Here is a 15276-nt window from a genome sequence, read left to right on the forward strand (position 1 = left end):
GATTGGAGTGTACAACATTACAGAACTTGTAGGTAAAGGTATCTTCTTCTAAAATCAAATTCACCCAAGGAATTCTAACTTAACCCCCACTATTGTAAGGAAAACAGTCTATTTGTAAGAGATTGCAAAGAAACGTTTACTGAACATTCATTTGAACTCTAACAAAATAATTAAAAGTAGAATAATTCCCTCTTTTCTTTCCCCATCTACCTCCTGTAAGAGAAAACTTCTGTAAAATTTGCACCAATAAATTAATATTCAAGTTTTAATTTGAAGGAAATTAGGAGATTTTTAAACAAAATAAAACATAAGTATTAAAGCATCTAATTTACAAGATCTGTTCCAGCAAGTTTACTTTAAAATTAGAATGGAAATGTCTTTGAAAAAGACAACTCTCTGAGAGAACCACATTTAAAATGTGTTAAGAAATATTAGTTTTATTTAACCAGTTTTCACAGCTGAATATTTATTCTATAAAAACTTTACAGATTGTACAGTTTATATATAGTTCAAACTACTAGAACAAAGAAGTAGGTCCCACAGATGCAAAAATACTGTACCAATCCAAGGTAAAGGCAGATTTACACACTGTACAGCTCTCCACTGGGAAGGGGAGGTGGGTCAGTTCCAAGTAAAAAGTTCAAAACTGTACAAAAATAAGGTTTGATTTCTTTTTCATTCTTCATAATACATTCAATAAGATTGCAAGCACAGATACCCAAGTAATAATAGATATCTGCAGTCAGGAATCAATAACCACTCCTGAAAGGAATGCAAAATAGATCTATTTACACAGGGCACTCTTTTACACCATACTGCATATAGTGTATATTTCAAATAATAAAAAAGCATAGACAAAGAACATTAAACATCTAATATAAGGTAGTTTTTTTTTTTTAAAGAGGTTTTTTTTTTTTTTTACTTAATAGTGTGCCAAAAGAGTTTTAACTTATTAAATAATATATTCTAAGTGAACCTAAAATTTATGAACATAAAATGCATTTTTGGTGTAATACATCAATTAAACCAGCAAATAGGAAAAAAAGAACCAAAAACAAAACCCAAACTGTATATAAAGTAGTATTTTCACCCAGCAACAGAAGCACTTACGTAGTTATTTAAAAAAAAAACCAACCAAAATAAACAAACAAAAAAACCAAACAAAAAAAGAACAACCCAGAGAGGATTTTTAAAAACCCACTAAAACTAACTTATAACTTAGGATATTCATACATAAGATATTCAGTGATTCACTAATACTGCAAAACAAGCTTTTGTGTTGGTTTTGTTTTCCTTCCCCCTTCCATTTCCCTCTAGCTCTCCCTCATTCCCTTTCCCTAAGAGACAGTGGTTTCTTCATGCTTTCTGGGTAAGAATCAGACATATTCCTGCCCCTTCCTCCCAGCCCTCTATACCTCCTCCCCAAAAAATAACAGAGTGTTTCCTTAGCATTAATCCTGAGCACACTCTCTTTTTGGGGTATGTGTGATTTAAGCATAGTAGGGTTTAGTTGCCCTAAAATTTTAGAATGTTCCATGACTTGAGGTATTTCAACCTTCTTCTGAGACAGTGCCTTTTCTTTAAGCTGACTCGTTGGACAGAGAAAGCAAGGGCTGGCTAATACCCGTTTCAATTCTGTATTCTCATGAAAAAGAAAAGCATTATTCCAGACTTCCCTGCCACACAGAAAATAATGCAACACCATTCACTTTTTAATTCATTCTCTATTTGATACAGTACTAGCCAAAGATAACAAAAACTAGAGCTTTTAAAGAGATGTTTGGTAGTGCACTCTATTGTTTTTTAGCTTGTGTGTGTCTACATACACACTCTCACACATATTACATTTATATATATATATAAAAGACATATATAGATACATGCACACACATACACTTGTGTGTGTATATATCTGCATGTAACAATCAGGGAGAAAGGAGTTTTGTTCAAATTTAAGTGATACAGTACTTTTAAACCCCTTGACAATAAAAGGGGAGGGGGTGTGTGTCCACTCCTGTTCCCAAGCTGAGCAAGGGGTTAGTTTATATAAGGTTTTTTTAAATGGGCATATTTTGCTTGCCCTGATGTCCAAGAAATACAATTCCAGTGTCAATGGGCATCTCATCAGAATTCATCAATTCTGTTCTGCAGATATTTTAACATTGAGTCCATCCCTTGTGCTGAGCCCCAGATTTTCTTCAAAACTTCACACTCCTTTTCGTTTGCTTGTTCCAAGTCCACCTTCATGATGTTACGTACTAAAGCTTTGGATTCTTCAAGTACCTAGGCCAGAATTAAAAAAGCGGGAGTTGGGTTAGTACTGCCTAAGCACTGAGCACCACATGTGCTTCTATGGGTGGATAACAGGTTTATATGGATGAATCCTGAAGCTGATTATCAACTTAAGCTTATCAATTCATGGACATACTATGACTGTAAGAAATGTTTCTCATAGTCATCTTTCTTCTAGCATCACACAAAATTTCCTTTACCTTATACCAGTACAATTTAAAAGTGCATGAAAGTGTGAAAATAATGAAAATCATAAAATAACTATGAAAAAAAGCCATGGTTTTACAACTACAGAAAAATGCAAGACCTTATTGGTGAAGGCTAATCATAATACTATTATCCCAAACTGCTCTAATAACTGGGCCAATCTTGATTTCTCGAGCACTTAAAATACACTGAAAAAAAAATCTCATTTGTTTGTTCTGTTTAGAAAATGAATAATTTGCTTTTAAAATCCAAATTTTCTAATGCACAGAACAGTTAATTTGTGCTGCACTTTTTCTTGTAAGAAAGTTAAAATTACCACCATTTGATACTATCTTGTGCAACTGCCACACAACCACTGTGCTTTACTCATAAAACTAAGTCCAGCATAATGTCAAAGACTGTATTATTTTTCCTTGGTAACTTACATTACAATTCAAGCTAACTCAAGATTGCTGTGTTTCTCTGCAGGTGTTGGGGCAACTGTTTATATTGTCAATTAGACTAAGGTGGACTTCAGCAACTCTGTTAATACCAAATTATATTGTAAAAATCCAAGGCTGCTTTATGTTCCTTATCATATGCCACAGTACACTGTAGTTAAGAAGAGTCAGATAGAAACTTTAAAAAGAACCCTAAAAAACCCCAAACGAGAAAGATACACAAAAATTTGTCAAAAGCCACTGCTGTACTATAATGCAGTCCTTGTTTCATGAAAAGGCTCTTTTTTTTTTTTAAGGACAAAAAGATGCAGTCTAATACTACTTAGACTAATTCTTATTCATCTAATCACAAAAATACAAGAAGATAAAGGAAACTTACAACTGAATTACATGTGACAAGTTCTTTAATTCGAACCATTACTTCCTGTGTGAATGTTCCCGGCCAGAACACTTGGGAGACGAGTCCTTTGGCACAAGCTTCCTGCGCTGTCAACTTCCTTCCACTGAACAACATTTCATTGGCCTGAAGGGATAAAAAGTTACTTCTGGTATGAAATGTAATGAGACAAAACTCATCAAAGGAAAAATGTTCAAAACAAATAAGAAAAATGCCTGCACTCTTTGAAATAGTTTTATTACAGCTCTTCCAAATTTTAATTAAACAAAGAAGAATACTGGCCTACAGCTGGTTGGTCCATGTTGTTGACCAGTACCAGGGCAGTAGTTATTGAAATGTGGATGTCTATGATTAAGGGTTAAGTGTGAAAATGTCTTTTGTCATTTCCTGGCTGTGAATGTTTGTCAGCTCTGGCTTTCTTGCAGTATTGCTGACTTGGTTATCTGTTTATGTGGGAATAGATTATAATGCCTGGCAAATGTGTACAACAGCACTGAATACATCATCTTACCCTTTATAATGATGTATTCCAATTTCTGACCAAATTCATAGAAAGTAAACATTCACATTTTCTTCAAGAGTCCAATACTGAACTCATAAATCCTTTCAGAATCTGATATAGTAGTCTTATTAAAAACCCCCAGTATTTAAAAGAACTTGCACATGGTTTAAAGGTACAGAATCATGTACTATATTCTATGCAACAAGATGCTCTCTCTAGTTCTGTAAATGTTTTTGATTTGTAATTATCATGCACTTCACTATTTACCAATTTCCCCATTAAAGCTTTGTCCTACAACCACTTTAATTTTAGCATTAGTGAAGTTTCTTATACAGTTAAATTTTGTTTGCAGTGACATTTGCATGAAAACAGCCAGTGGAAATTAAAAAGTCAGAGTAATAGCCTACCTCAAAAAAAAAAAAAATCAGTATTATTGATTCTTAATGACTTATTCCCACTGAAAAATACAACAAACCCATTATTGCCTCTTGAAATATAGGAAATAAGGCTGTTCTAAAACACAAACCTGACAGGTATAACACTTTTGAGGGAAAAATTCTGAGTTTTTAAATGTTTTCTAATACAGGAAATTTTGGTAATTATTTCAGCAACTTTGATTTCAGGCTCTCAAATAATTATTAATTTCAGCAACTTTGATTTAAGGTTGTCAAATAATTAATTATTAACTTAATAAATAATTATTTACTGTAGTACCACGTTCCTGGTATTGCCATTTTACACATGAAGCAATTTGGAAACTCTGCAGTCTCTTATTAGTTCCTTTGTAATGAAATACAAAGTCTGGGTTCTACTGGCAGTTTGCTTCCTGACTGCCAGTCCATTAGGAATGCAAGAAAAACCCAACCAGTTTCCTAGCACATTTTACTTTGATTTTACCATCAGCACATCTTTCACAGTTACTATGGAAAGCTGTGATTCACATATATTAGTTTATGAAAACCTGAATCTCTTGCACTATGATCAAATTCTATACCTTATAGTTCTACCTTCTGTGAACACAAAATCAAAAACACAAGGTTCATTAACCATTCTTTCTCATTTTCCAGAATGTGTGTGAATAGTAATAACCTGAAATACTAGCTAAAAATCAGAGATGTACACATGGTTGTCTAAAAAAGGAATCCTTTTTCCTATGCAGTTGGGGAAAAAGCATTCTTCCAAAATAATTCAAAAAACCACAACATTTCTATGAAAGATCAAAATGTGAAGTCAATCTAACTAGTAGCTAGGAAAGGCAAACATTTAAGCCAGGTGGTCAGGTCTACATTTATCTTCACATGTATTTTTGCAAGGATAAAAATGAATGCTAGAAAACCATTCTTCCCCTACAACTTAGTTGCAACCACTGAGTTCTCCTGTACATGAAACACCATAAGCAAGAAGGATGCAGTTATCTTATTTATGCCAGCTGTAACACAGCATTAGCATAAAGTCTCACAAGAAATGAGCATTCCCATTAATGTTCTCACTTGACAGGTTTTGAAGGGAAATGTCTTGCTCTGGCATCTCCACTTTTGATCTATACACAACATATGCTGGAGACCCACTGCTGAACAAGCTTTAATCGTAATCATGCTTTGTACCTGCCGTAAAAATTAACACACTCCGTGGTGACTTTCCAAGAAATACACTACAGCAATAGAAATGAGGATGATAAAAATACTTCACTAATATAGGATTCTCATTAGCAACCTTCATTTTCTACTTGGAGTAGAAAATGTCTCCTTCCATAGAGGAACTTCACTGGGACTCTCTTCCAGTGAGGGCTTTGAGGCTCACCAGGGTCCTGCTGTGCAAGCCCACAGGCACCAGGGGCCATGGAGCATTTCAGCTCTCTTGCACTATGATCAGGAGGCAGCTGGCCTCTGAACCACCCTAGATCCTGGCTGTGATGTGGACTACAGGCACTATGGAAACGTGTATCCCTCGTGACTGACAGAAAAGCATAAGAAATACTGCCATGTGTGCTGGGGATAGGCAGGGAAACCAAGTGTGTGATGTGTGATCACACAGCTCCTGTGCTTTCTATCTCAGACCAGACAGCCAGAGAAAGAACTCCATGGCAAATACACAGTAACATCTCCCCATACAGACATCACCTTAATGTCTATTACAGATTATTTACAAAACTCAGAAGTCAAGTTTAAGAACACTTCTAAAATTCTTGGTGTTTCTAAGATGGTATCAGTTTTGAATCCTAAAGTTTGGGCTTCAAATTTCTTGTAATGAGCCCACAGCTGAAAATGTTTGTGAAAAAAGAAACTCATCCATGACATACACACCTGCTCACCCACAGAAGGTGAGTGACCCCACAGGGAAGATATTTCCAGCAATCTTGCAAGGGAAGATTTTTACATAGCTGCAGCTAACAACATTGCGTTGTAAGTCTGGCTTAACAACAGTTAGGGGTGGCACTACTGCTGCTGAATTGATACATTTGTAGGAAATGTTATGATGCATACAGAGGCCTTAATTCTTTGTTTTGTATATTTTTTTCCCCTGAATGTTTTGCATTTCACTCATAACATCTTCCTGCTGACTTCGCTCTCTCTCTCTTTTACAGACAAAAAGCATGCCTCTTTATCAAAGTCTTCAGTATGGATTCTGGACATATTTCATGAAATGTGCTGAGTAAAGTTCAGCTTTGTCCCACTGACACACTGCTATGCTGCAGAGAGCCAAGGATAGTAAAAAAACAGTGGATTTCTTTCCCTTTTTTCACTGATCATTATGGAATTGTTACCACTGGAAGCTTTCAATTTAAATCTTTATATTTAAGAATGAGAGCATTCACAAACACACATGAAAGAGTACACTAGGGAAGAGCTCATGTTTTTTGTACAACTTCTAAAGAAATGAAAAGTAACAACCACAAGTCTTTAAAGGACAAGGATGGATGGAATGGATGGATGAATAGATGGATGGCCAAATAAAAAGGGAAAGGAACAATCAGTAGTTTGAAACATGCTAAGATATTAAAGATACTCTTATAACTGTTAATCTATTTTAGTTACCTTTTCTGTTCTCTTCTAATAACTAAATCCAGACATGACACAATTAGCTATTAGATCTTCTAAAACTGGTGTTTTAATATATTGAAATGCATATTTTTAAATTAATAAATACCTACAGTGAAAAAAATGGCTTTTATAATAAACAGCAATTTTGGAAAAAAGGTGTGTGACCACAAGCACTTGTTTCACACTGTCCAAACTGGAATGGGATGTAGGTCTAAATTTTCAAAGAACACAGCTTGAAAAACCACTAAGCAACTGAAAACAACGTAAGTAAGAGATTCTTAAATAGTTTTTTATTAGGAGTGCATGGAAGCCAAAATACTGATTTGCATACTGGCAAAAGACTGCTTCTGGCTGGTGCCACAGCGCTGTGCAGTGCAGTGACACCGAGTGTCACACTGGTGCTGTGCTGAATGCAAGACACCCACGGCTGCTCCTCACGAGGCACAGCAGGGGAGGTGTGTCTTGGTACACAGGACATCACCCTTCTGACACCATTAGGGCCAAAGGTGGGATTAAGCCCCGTGCCTGCTTTCTGTTCCGTGCATGCAGGTGCAGACTAAGTTGCAAGAGCATGGAGCAGAAAAGCTATAAAGGGTGGCCTCTCATGAAAGGTTTTCATGAGAGAAAGAAAAAAATTAAGAAAAAGACAACATAGCAAGGCAAAAAGTCTTGAAATCACACTGGATAAATTATCACAACTGAATTGTGAAGCTGCCAGCCCCTACCCTGCAAGCTACTTACAGAAGCCAGGCCCATTATCCGTGGGAATGTAAGGGATGAACATCCATCTGGACTTTGTCCAAAAGTAGTGTATGGTGTCTGAAACCAAGCCTTCTCGTTGGCCCAAACCACGTCACACAGAGGCAATATAGATGCTCCAAGTCCAATGGCTGGGCCATTTACTGCTACAATGATAGGCTTCTTAAACTGAATAAAAGTATTCACAAAATTCCTGAAGAGAAACAGAAACATGTGCTCACTACATATATCGAGAGTGTAAAATACACCAGCCCTTGAAAACTCCATAATAATTCATCTCCACAATAACATCACTTTCAAACCCAACCTGATAACCTTCCACAATGAGGTGGTCATTTGGCGGATGAGGGGAGAGGGGTGGATATCATCTACACAGTTCAGAGTGAGGCTTTCAGCACTGTCTCTCATAAGAGTTTCCTAGTCAAGCTGTTGAGGTATGAGCTGGATGAGCAGACAGTGAGGTGGGCTGAAAAATGTCTGAATGGCTGGCCCGGAGGGTGGTGACTCACAGCACAGGCCAGTAATTTAAGTGTTGCACCCCTCAGGGTCAGTGATGGCTCCAGCACTGTTCAACAGCTTCCCTGATGATTTGATTGATGGCACAGAGCGTATCCTCAGCAAGTCTGGTCAGGATACAAAACCAGGCTGATACACCAGAGGATTGTGCTGCCATCCAGAGGGACCTTGGCAGGCTGGAGAAATGAGCTGACAGGAACCTCCCAAAGCTCAATAAAGGGAAGTGCAAAGCACTGTGCCTGGGGAGGAACAACCCCAGGCACCAATGTATGCTGGAAGCCAAGCCAGAAAGCAGCTTGGCAGAAATTGAGCTGGGGTTCCCAGTGGACACCAAGCTGAACTTGAGGCAGCAGTGTGCCTTTGTGGCAAAGCAGGCCAGTGGTATCCTGTGCTGCTCTAGGAGGAATGTTGTCTGGAGGTTGTAGGAGTCAATCCTGCCCCTCTGCTCACCCCTAGTGTCCTTATGGGCTCCTCAGTGAAGGAGACACTCCAGATGGTCTAGCAAAGGGCCATCAAGGTGACCCAGGGACTGAGTGAGCTGGGCCTGTTCAGCCCAGCTCTCCTCAGGGAGATGTCATCAATGTGTGTAAGTACCTGAAAGGCGATGCAAAGAGAACAGAGCCAGGCTCTTTTCAGTGGTGGCTATTGAAGCAGTGGGCACAAACTGAAACATGGGAGGTTCCCTCTGAACACTAGGAAACCCTTTCTTACTGTGAGGGTGACCAAACAAGCAGCCAGCAAGGTCATGGACTCTGAGTCTTGGGAGATATTAAAAAAAAACAGGAAATGGTCCTGGCCAACCTGCTCTAGGAGCCCTTGCTTGAGCAGGATGAACAAGATGACCTGCAAACGTCCCTTCCAACCTCAGCCATCTTCTGATTCTGTAAAAGCCTAGCATTGCTCCCAGCTCAACACATCACCATAGTTGAGCAGGTGCAGATTTAACACCCCCCTACAAGCATCAGCTGATAAGGCACTTTTGGTACATTCATGTGCCTCACAGCTCTCCCAGATATGTCTGCAGCCTTTCTTCACCTCTGGGCACCACAACTGTGGCACAGCCCTGCCTGGTCCTCACATATAGCATTGGTGTAAGGTATTTACCTGTGTTTTTAAGTGACAGCAATAAGGTATAAATGAAGACAGGCAAAGCATTAATGATTTTCCATGAGGAGCTTTTCTTAACAAATAAATCTGCTTTTTAAAATGATGTACAAACATATATAGTAGAGATCTGTTACCACATATCACACACCTGTAAACTTCTCCTCCTCATCTCCCTTCTTTTGGTTGGTAATAATACTCTGGGTCCTACGCTATTAAGTGACATATGCATATTCTCATCCTCATTGTCAACAAAATTGACAATTCATTCCAGTACCCACAAAAAATGGATGCTTCTCTGTTCTCAAACAGTAATGCCTCCAAGAGCTTCTTAGGAAAAAACAGTCATGTGTGTATGAATACATACACAGGTGATTTTAAAAGTTTGCTCCCTGTGTTACATATTTTCATATTTCTGCAAAACAGGACAATTTTACTATATTGCATTCAGCACTAAAGGTTATCACACTGCTTCTTACCTCATTCTAATGAACCGAAATAGCTAAATGCAAAAAAAACCCAAAAAAACAAAACCCAAACCTGGAACCATCTCATGCAAGTCATCATACAAACATCCCATCCAGAGACTTAAGTTAATTTTAATCATGTCTGAATATCCCAGAGACAACCATCTACCACATGAAAAATACCTTATTTGAAAGGGAGGGGGTGTGTTCATAGGTCTTTTAAGTTACCTTTGCCCATTTTATTAACAATGAATATTAGGTGAAAAATCAAGTTTCTGGAAGGGCCCAAATTAAAATAGTGCTAGAAGCTCAGTGCTAGGAGCTTCTGGCCACATCTGAAGTCACTGCATGAGCAACTTTTACATGAAATGACTGAAGAATTTCCTTTGATCAAAACAACTATGATCATATTTATGAATCAACTGTTCCTCCAATGAAACAGGATTTACATGTCCACGGCCTTTTTTTAGAAACATGACCATTGATAACAACAACAGAAGACAGGGCTCGAAAGAATATAGATACTGTGGAAGCATGCAAGAGACAAGGACCTCAAAACCAGTGCTCAAATGGTAGGTACTTTTTGTACTGTTAAAACATGTCTCCAAGATCGATACTTTTTTCCCGTACATTTCCTTCTACTTAGTAGTAGTTCAGCTTATTTTGTTCAAATGTTAGGTTTGGTACGTAGTGTTGGGATGATGATCACCAGTATTAGTCTACTCCTCTAAAATATCCATCATTCCACTGCTCTGAATGTACTACATCAATTTACTCATTCAATACACATCTTGAATTTTGGTGTATTGAATTTGTTTTCCTGAAACCCTATGGCTATTGGAGTATTTTAATATTGGTTTTAACTGGAGGAGTATTACAATACTCCCAGTATTCACAGTTAGATTTTAAAATTAAAAATGCATGAAATGACAACCCAAATAGAAAGGCACAGGGAGCATAAAGAAGTGCTGCACGCTATAATGTAACAGGTAAATGTCTGAGATCTTTTTGAATAAGAGGTTTTTGAAATAAAGATAGAACAAGCCAGGCCACACGATGAAGAACACCCACCAGATGACTGAAGATAATCATACATACCTAATAGCTTCTGCCATCTTAGTGCTTTCCTTTTTTCTATCATCTGTTAAACGTCGTATGAAATAAATAAAATCAAGACCACAGCAGAAAATGCTACCAACTGCACTGAACAGCACAAGTTTACTGTCATCTGCAGCTGCTGTGTTCAGTGCACTTTGGACTTCCTTCATTACCTGAAAAATAAAAATTTCATAAGAATAATTTTAATCCATCATTACAAAGTAGCATGTTGTTCTTTTCCCTTCCTCCCCCCATGAGACCCTTCAACATCTTTAATTTTTCCTTAGGATCCACTCAACCATCATATTAGAAAAGTTAACTTTCTTCATTATCCAAAAAAAAGGAAGTTAACGTATTAGAAGCTTTGCATTTCAAAAATGTAATTAGACAAAGATAATTAAATCATTAAGGAAAGATCTATTAGATGTAATCTGTAACTAAAGCATTCATTCAGCATTTCTGTAATTTGGACAGCAGATGGCATATGCAACCAGTACAGAAAAAAAAAGAACCTTAATTGAGGCTAAATCTTTTTTCAAGTTGCACTTTGTAAATCACTGCACATCTTAAAAAAGCCAATACACATCAACATGGTCAGATAAGAGTTCTTAAATGCAAATGAATTACACACAAAGTCAACTGTACATATAACATCTCGCAAGTAAGAACCTGTATCATGTTTTATGTACATTTGTGCCTGAATAACAGGCAGAAATGAGGCAAGTACTTCAAATCCCCTTCCCCTCCCAAAATCAGAATTGTTCTGACCTCTGGATTTAATGAATTATTTTCAGATGATTTCGTTGATAGCAAAATGTGTGTGAATCCATCTTGTTTCCTGACAACAATGTCTCTGTACCGGTACGCACTCTCCGTTTGTCTCACGCTGAAACGTAGCCTTTTATCAAATGGTTGATCCCTCCTGTCATCAATGAACCTTCGTTTGCTGGCTGTCACTCCTGCTACAGATGTCTGGATATTGGTTGTACCATTGGCTGCTAATGCTTCCATAAAGGTGGGTGTACCTGGAAATAGTTTAAACAAGAATAATTACGTTTGATTAGCATCTCAAAATCCCTACTAAACACATGAAAACATGCAACTCATATAGAACACACAGTAAACATGAAACTCAGTCCCCTGGAAGTTACTGAAATAGACACTGTGCACAGTGCAGAATTGAAGTGACAAAGGGATTTGAGAAATTAATTTTATGATTTTGAGAATATACATTTAGAACAAGCCAAACAGACCAACTGTCATATACAACAGGGGGAGAAAAGTATATTTAAGGTTCCTAATACCAACACACTTCAGTAGGTTAACAGTCTGCTTTCTCCCTTTCCAACATTTTAAAGTCATTTAACAGCATCAACATTGCTAAGACAAAGCAAAAGCCTTTTGTTTCAAACATCAGAAGTTATTGTAAAGAAGAAAAAGACACTTAGAAGAAACCAAATAAAGAACTTGATTGACAAGACCATAAAAAGTATAATAGTCTTTAAAGAAAAATGGAAATGAAGAAATACAGACCATCCTTCTTTGAGAGGATCACAAGACCCATGCAGTGGGGGATATTTTAATGGATTCATAGACAATGAGATCTTCTCATGTTAAACATTTTTTGCTATTGGAATTGGCAAATAGACAATTAAGTTTTGCTGGTCTTGTTCCCAGTCCCTTACACAGAGAGAGTTTGAAGGCATACAAGTAAACAGGCCATTCCTAATGTCACAGAAGGGACAGGTTTTTCTGTAGTCCTCATTAGAAACATAATACCAAATAATTACCATTCATTAGAGAAAACAGGAGAACATACTGGATCTATAATGCATGTTTAGGCCTCCATGCGAAATCTTCACAGAATTTGTCATACTAAAGTAATGGAGTGTGCATAGGACAGGAGGGTTAAAAATATTGGGAAGGTGTGTTAGAGTCCAAGACAGTAAAGTTTTGAAAGACTTTTCTTGAAAATTGAGCTCTGAGACTAAAATCTTCTGGGAAAGCCACTGCCCATATCTCACGAATGGGTACTTCAGAACATCATGCATACGATGTCTTAAGAAGTAGAGTTATACCATGTATAAGTAAGCTATTAATATTATTGTAATTTGTCATACCTTTCTGAAAAAGTTATATTTTAAAATTAAATTATTTCAAATTTTAACTACAACATATTTCAAATACTTGTGGGCCCAATGAAGACTTTAAAGAGGCTCACTTAAGTAACACAAATATCCAATATCTCGATATTTCCACTGTATTCAAGTGCTGCTTACTTTGACACATATGAAGTATGAGAGACACAATAAGAAAAGATACTAAATTTAATTAAAATTTAGAACATTATACATTTTCCTACTTATATTGCAGAGACTGTCTCTGGATATAAATGAAGTTTTTATATCAAATATTTTAAAATAAATATTTTATTATTAATACTTTATGATTAATGAGGCAAGTTGTCTATTTAAGGATCTATACAATAAAAAGATTTTATTCTACTTTTTAAGGTCTTCCTTGTTGTATTAGTGATTTAATCCTCTCACCATCTCACTTTTTGTGAAGAAATTAAAGACAACTCAGAATTTTTTAGTTGTTTAAAGTGAAGAGTAAGAAACTGTATTCAGTTTGTGATCAGTTTTAGAGACAAAGATGAACAAAATGAAACGGAAAATGACTATATTGTCACAAAAATGTCACATTTATTCCCAAATTTTCTATGGCTTATAGAATTCTTTTTTCATTTCAGTAGAATAAATAAAAAATCGGTGTATACTAAATATTAATTTGATGAGGAATGCTTTCAATTTTTTCCCCCTGTAAACCATATTATGGCAATTACATTCCTTTAAAAGAATTCTCTTCAAAGGGAATTTGCAGGAACACCAATGTTGCCCCATATTTCATTAGGAACACAAGATGAAAAGGTATCACTGGCTTGGTTTTCCATAGGAAATGTAAATTTAAACAACTGAAATCGCCTCTGATTTTTAAGCCCTGATCAAAGTTTTTTACGTCTTTTGTCCTAGCCATAGTAAAAAATGTGGAGAACTGGGAGAGAAGCACAGACCAGACTAAGCCAAAACAAGGAGTCAGTAAACTTGTGCAAGACCTTTGAGCCTGTATTTTCCCACGACTCATACTTACAAAGACATACGCAAATACCAGAAAATTACTTTTGAGATGCAAGAGGCAATGATTATATACTTTGAGAGACAAAACTTCTGGCAACAGAGATCAAGATGTAAACACCACAGGCCAATTTTTGTGCTTACTGAACTAGCAAGAGACCTTCTGATTTATTATATAAACCCTGTCTACACTTATCAATAGTTGGGAGTTTCAAACCACAAGCATGGGACAGCTGCAATTCAGAGGAAGAAGTCTCCTCTTTCCAATCATGTAAACACACTTCTAGGATACTTAGACTGGAATAAAAAATCTGTCAGCTTTAGAAACCGTAACTCTGCACAGGGAGACTCAGCCAGCCAGCACAGATCAGAAAACGGCACTGAAAGAGTTAAAACATGTTTGTTAATGTTTGTCATTACCAGTGGAAGTTTGGGACCCTGTATACCTGACAGCACAGGGCCTATTTCTCTTGGCATTTGGTCCTTGGAAGTGAAGAGACAACTCAGAGACATAAAGCAATACTTCATTTGTAAGTACACAGGCAAAGGTGGTTTTGCTGCTCAGTCTTGAACACGTGTCGCAGCAAATAGGGACAAAAATAAAAAAGTGCAATTGAGAGTTAACTGTATTGGCATAGATTTCCTCACATGAAAACTTTGCATTAAGGTTATTTATCTTCAGGATAATTACAACTATATTTTAATATTTTAAAATAGCGTTTTGTAACAAACCAGAAGCAGTTCTGCATTTTGAGACATTAATGGAGATGGTATATCACAGATAAAACATCACAGCTCTCTCCTTTCAAACTGAGCTTCCAAAAATAAGTAAGGACTTGGAAGAAAGGCAGTTTACCCTGAATATTGTCAACTAATGAAGAACTGTTTAAGGCATAAAAAACCAGCTTATAGTTATATAAAAACCTTTCCACCTGCAAACTGTTAACAATGTGATCTCAGAGCTGAAGACAGTACTACTACTGGACAAAGCCAAAGCTTCACTATACAGATGCAAAAGGAAGTTAAGAGGACTACTTTGTCTTGCAGCTGCTGACCAAAACCTGGTAACAGTCAGCAATTTCATGCAACTGCCCTCGGAGGGAAAAAAACTAAAGCTATGAGCAACAGATAAGAAAGGAACTGGTCTTATCCAAAGGAAGACAGACACAAAACACTGGTTGGTTTTGGAAAAGGGGCATCACAAAGATGTTTTTGTTAAAAACAAAACAAGTTACACTCAACTTCACAACAATCCAAAATTAAAATCCTGAGCACCTCTCAAAGATACTCATGCCTCACTATTACTGAGAAGTTCAGTT

The 15276-nt window shown here is 36.9% G+C and overlaps 1 protein-coding gene across 3 annotated transcripts in view; it reads right to left on the minus strand.

Moving 5' to 3' along the window:
• Positions 1-410: 410 nt before the first annotated feature.
• CDYL (chromodomain Y like) overlaps positions 411-15276 on the minus strand; it is a 106338-nt gene continuing 91472 nt past the window's right edge. For 2 of the 3 annotated variants that reach the window (XM_039549628.1, XM_039549630.1), the window contains 5 exons: positions 11592-11848; positions 10824-10996; positions 7621-7831; positions 3319-3462; positions 411-2283 (listed from right to left, as the gene is read on the minus strand). In XM_039549628.1, coding sequence (XP_039405562.1) covers positions 2125-2283; positions 3319-3462; positions 7621-7831; positions 10824-10996; positions 11592-11848 — 944 coding nt within the window. In that variant the 3' untranslated portion in view covers positions 411-2124. Of the gene's footprint in view, positions 2284-3318; positions 3463-6141; positions 6737-7620; positions 7832-10823; positions 10997-11591; positions 11849-15276 lie in introns of those variants that run through there. The other variant, XR_005601494.1, reaches the window with a different exon arrangement.

The sequence above is a fragment of the Corvus cornix genome, chromosome 2, assembly GCF_000738735.6.
Source record: "Corvus cornix cornix isolate S_Up_H32 chromosome 2, ASM73873v5, whole genome shotgun sequence".
In the NCBI taxonomy this organism is placed as follows: Eukaryota; Metazoa; Chordata; class Aves; order Passeriformes; family Corvidae; genus Corvus; species Corvus cornix.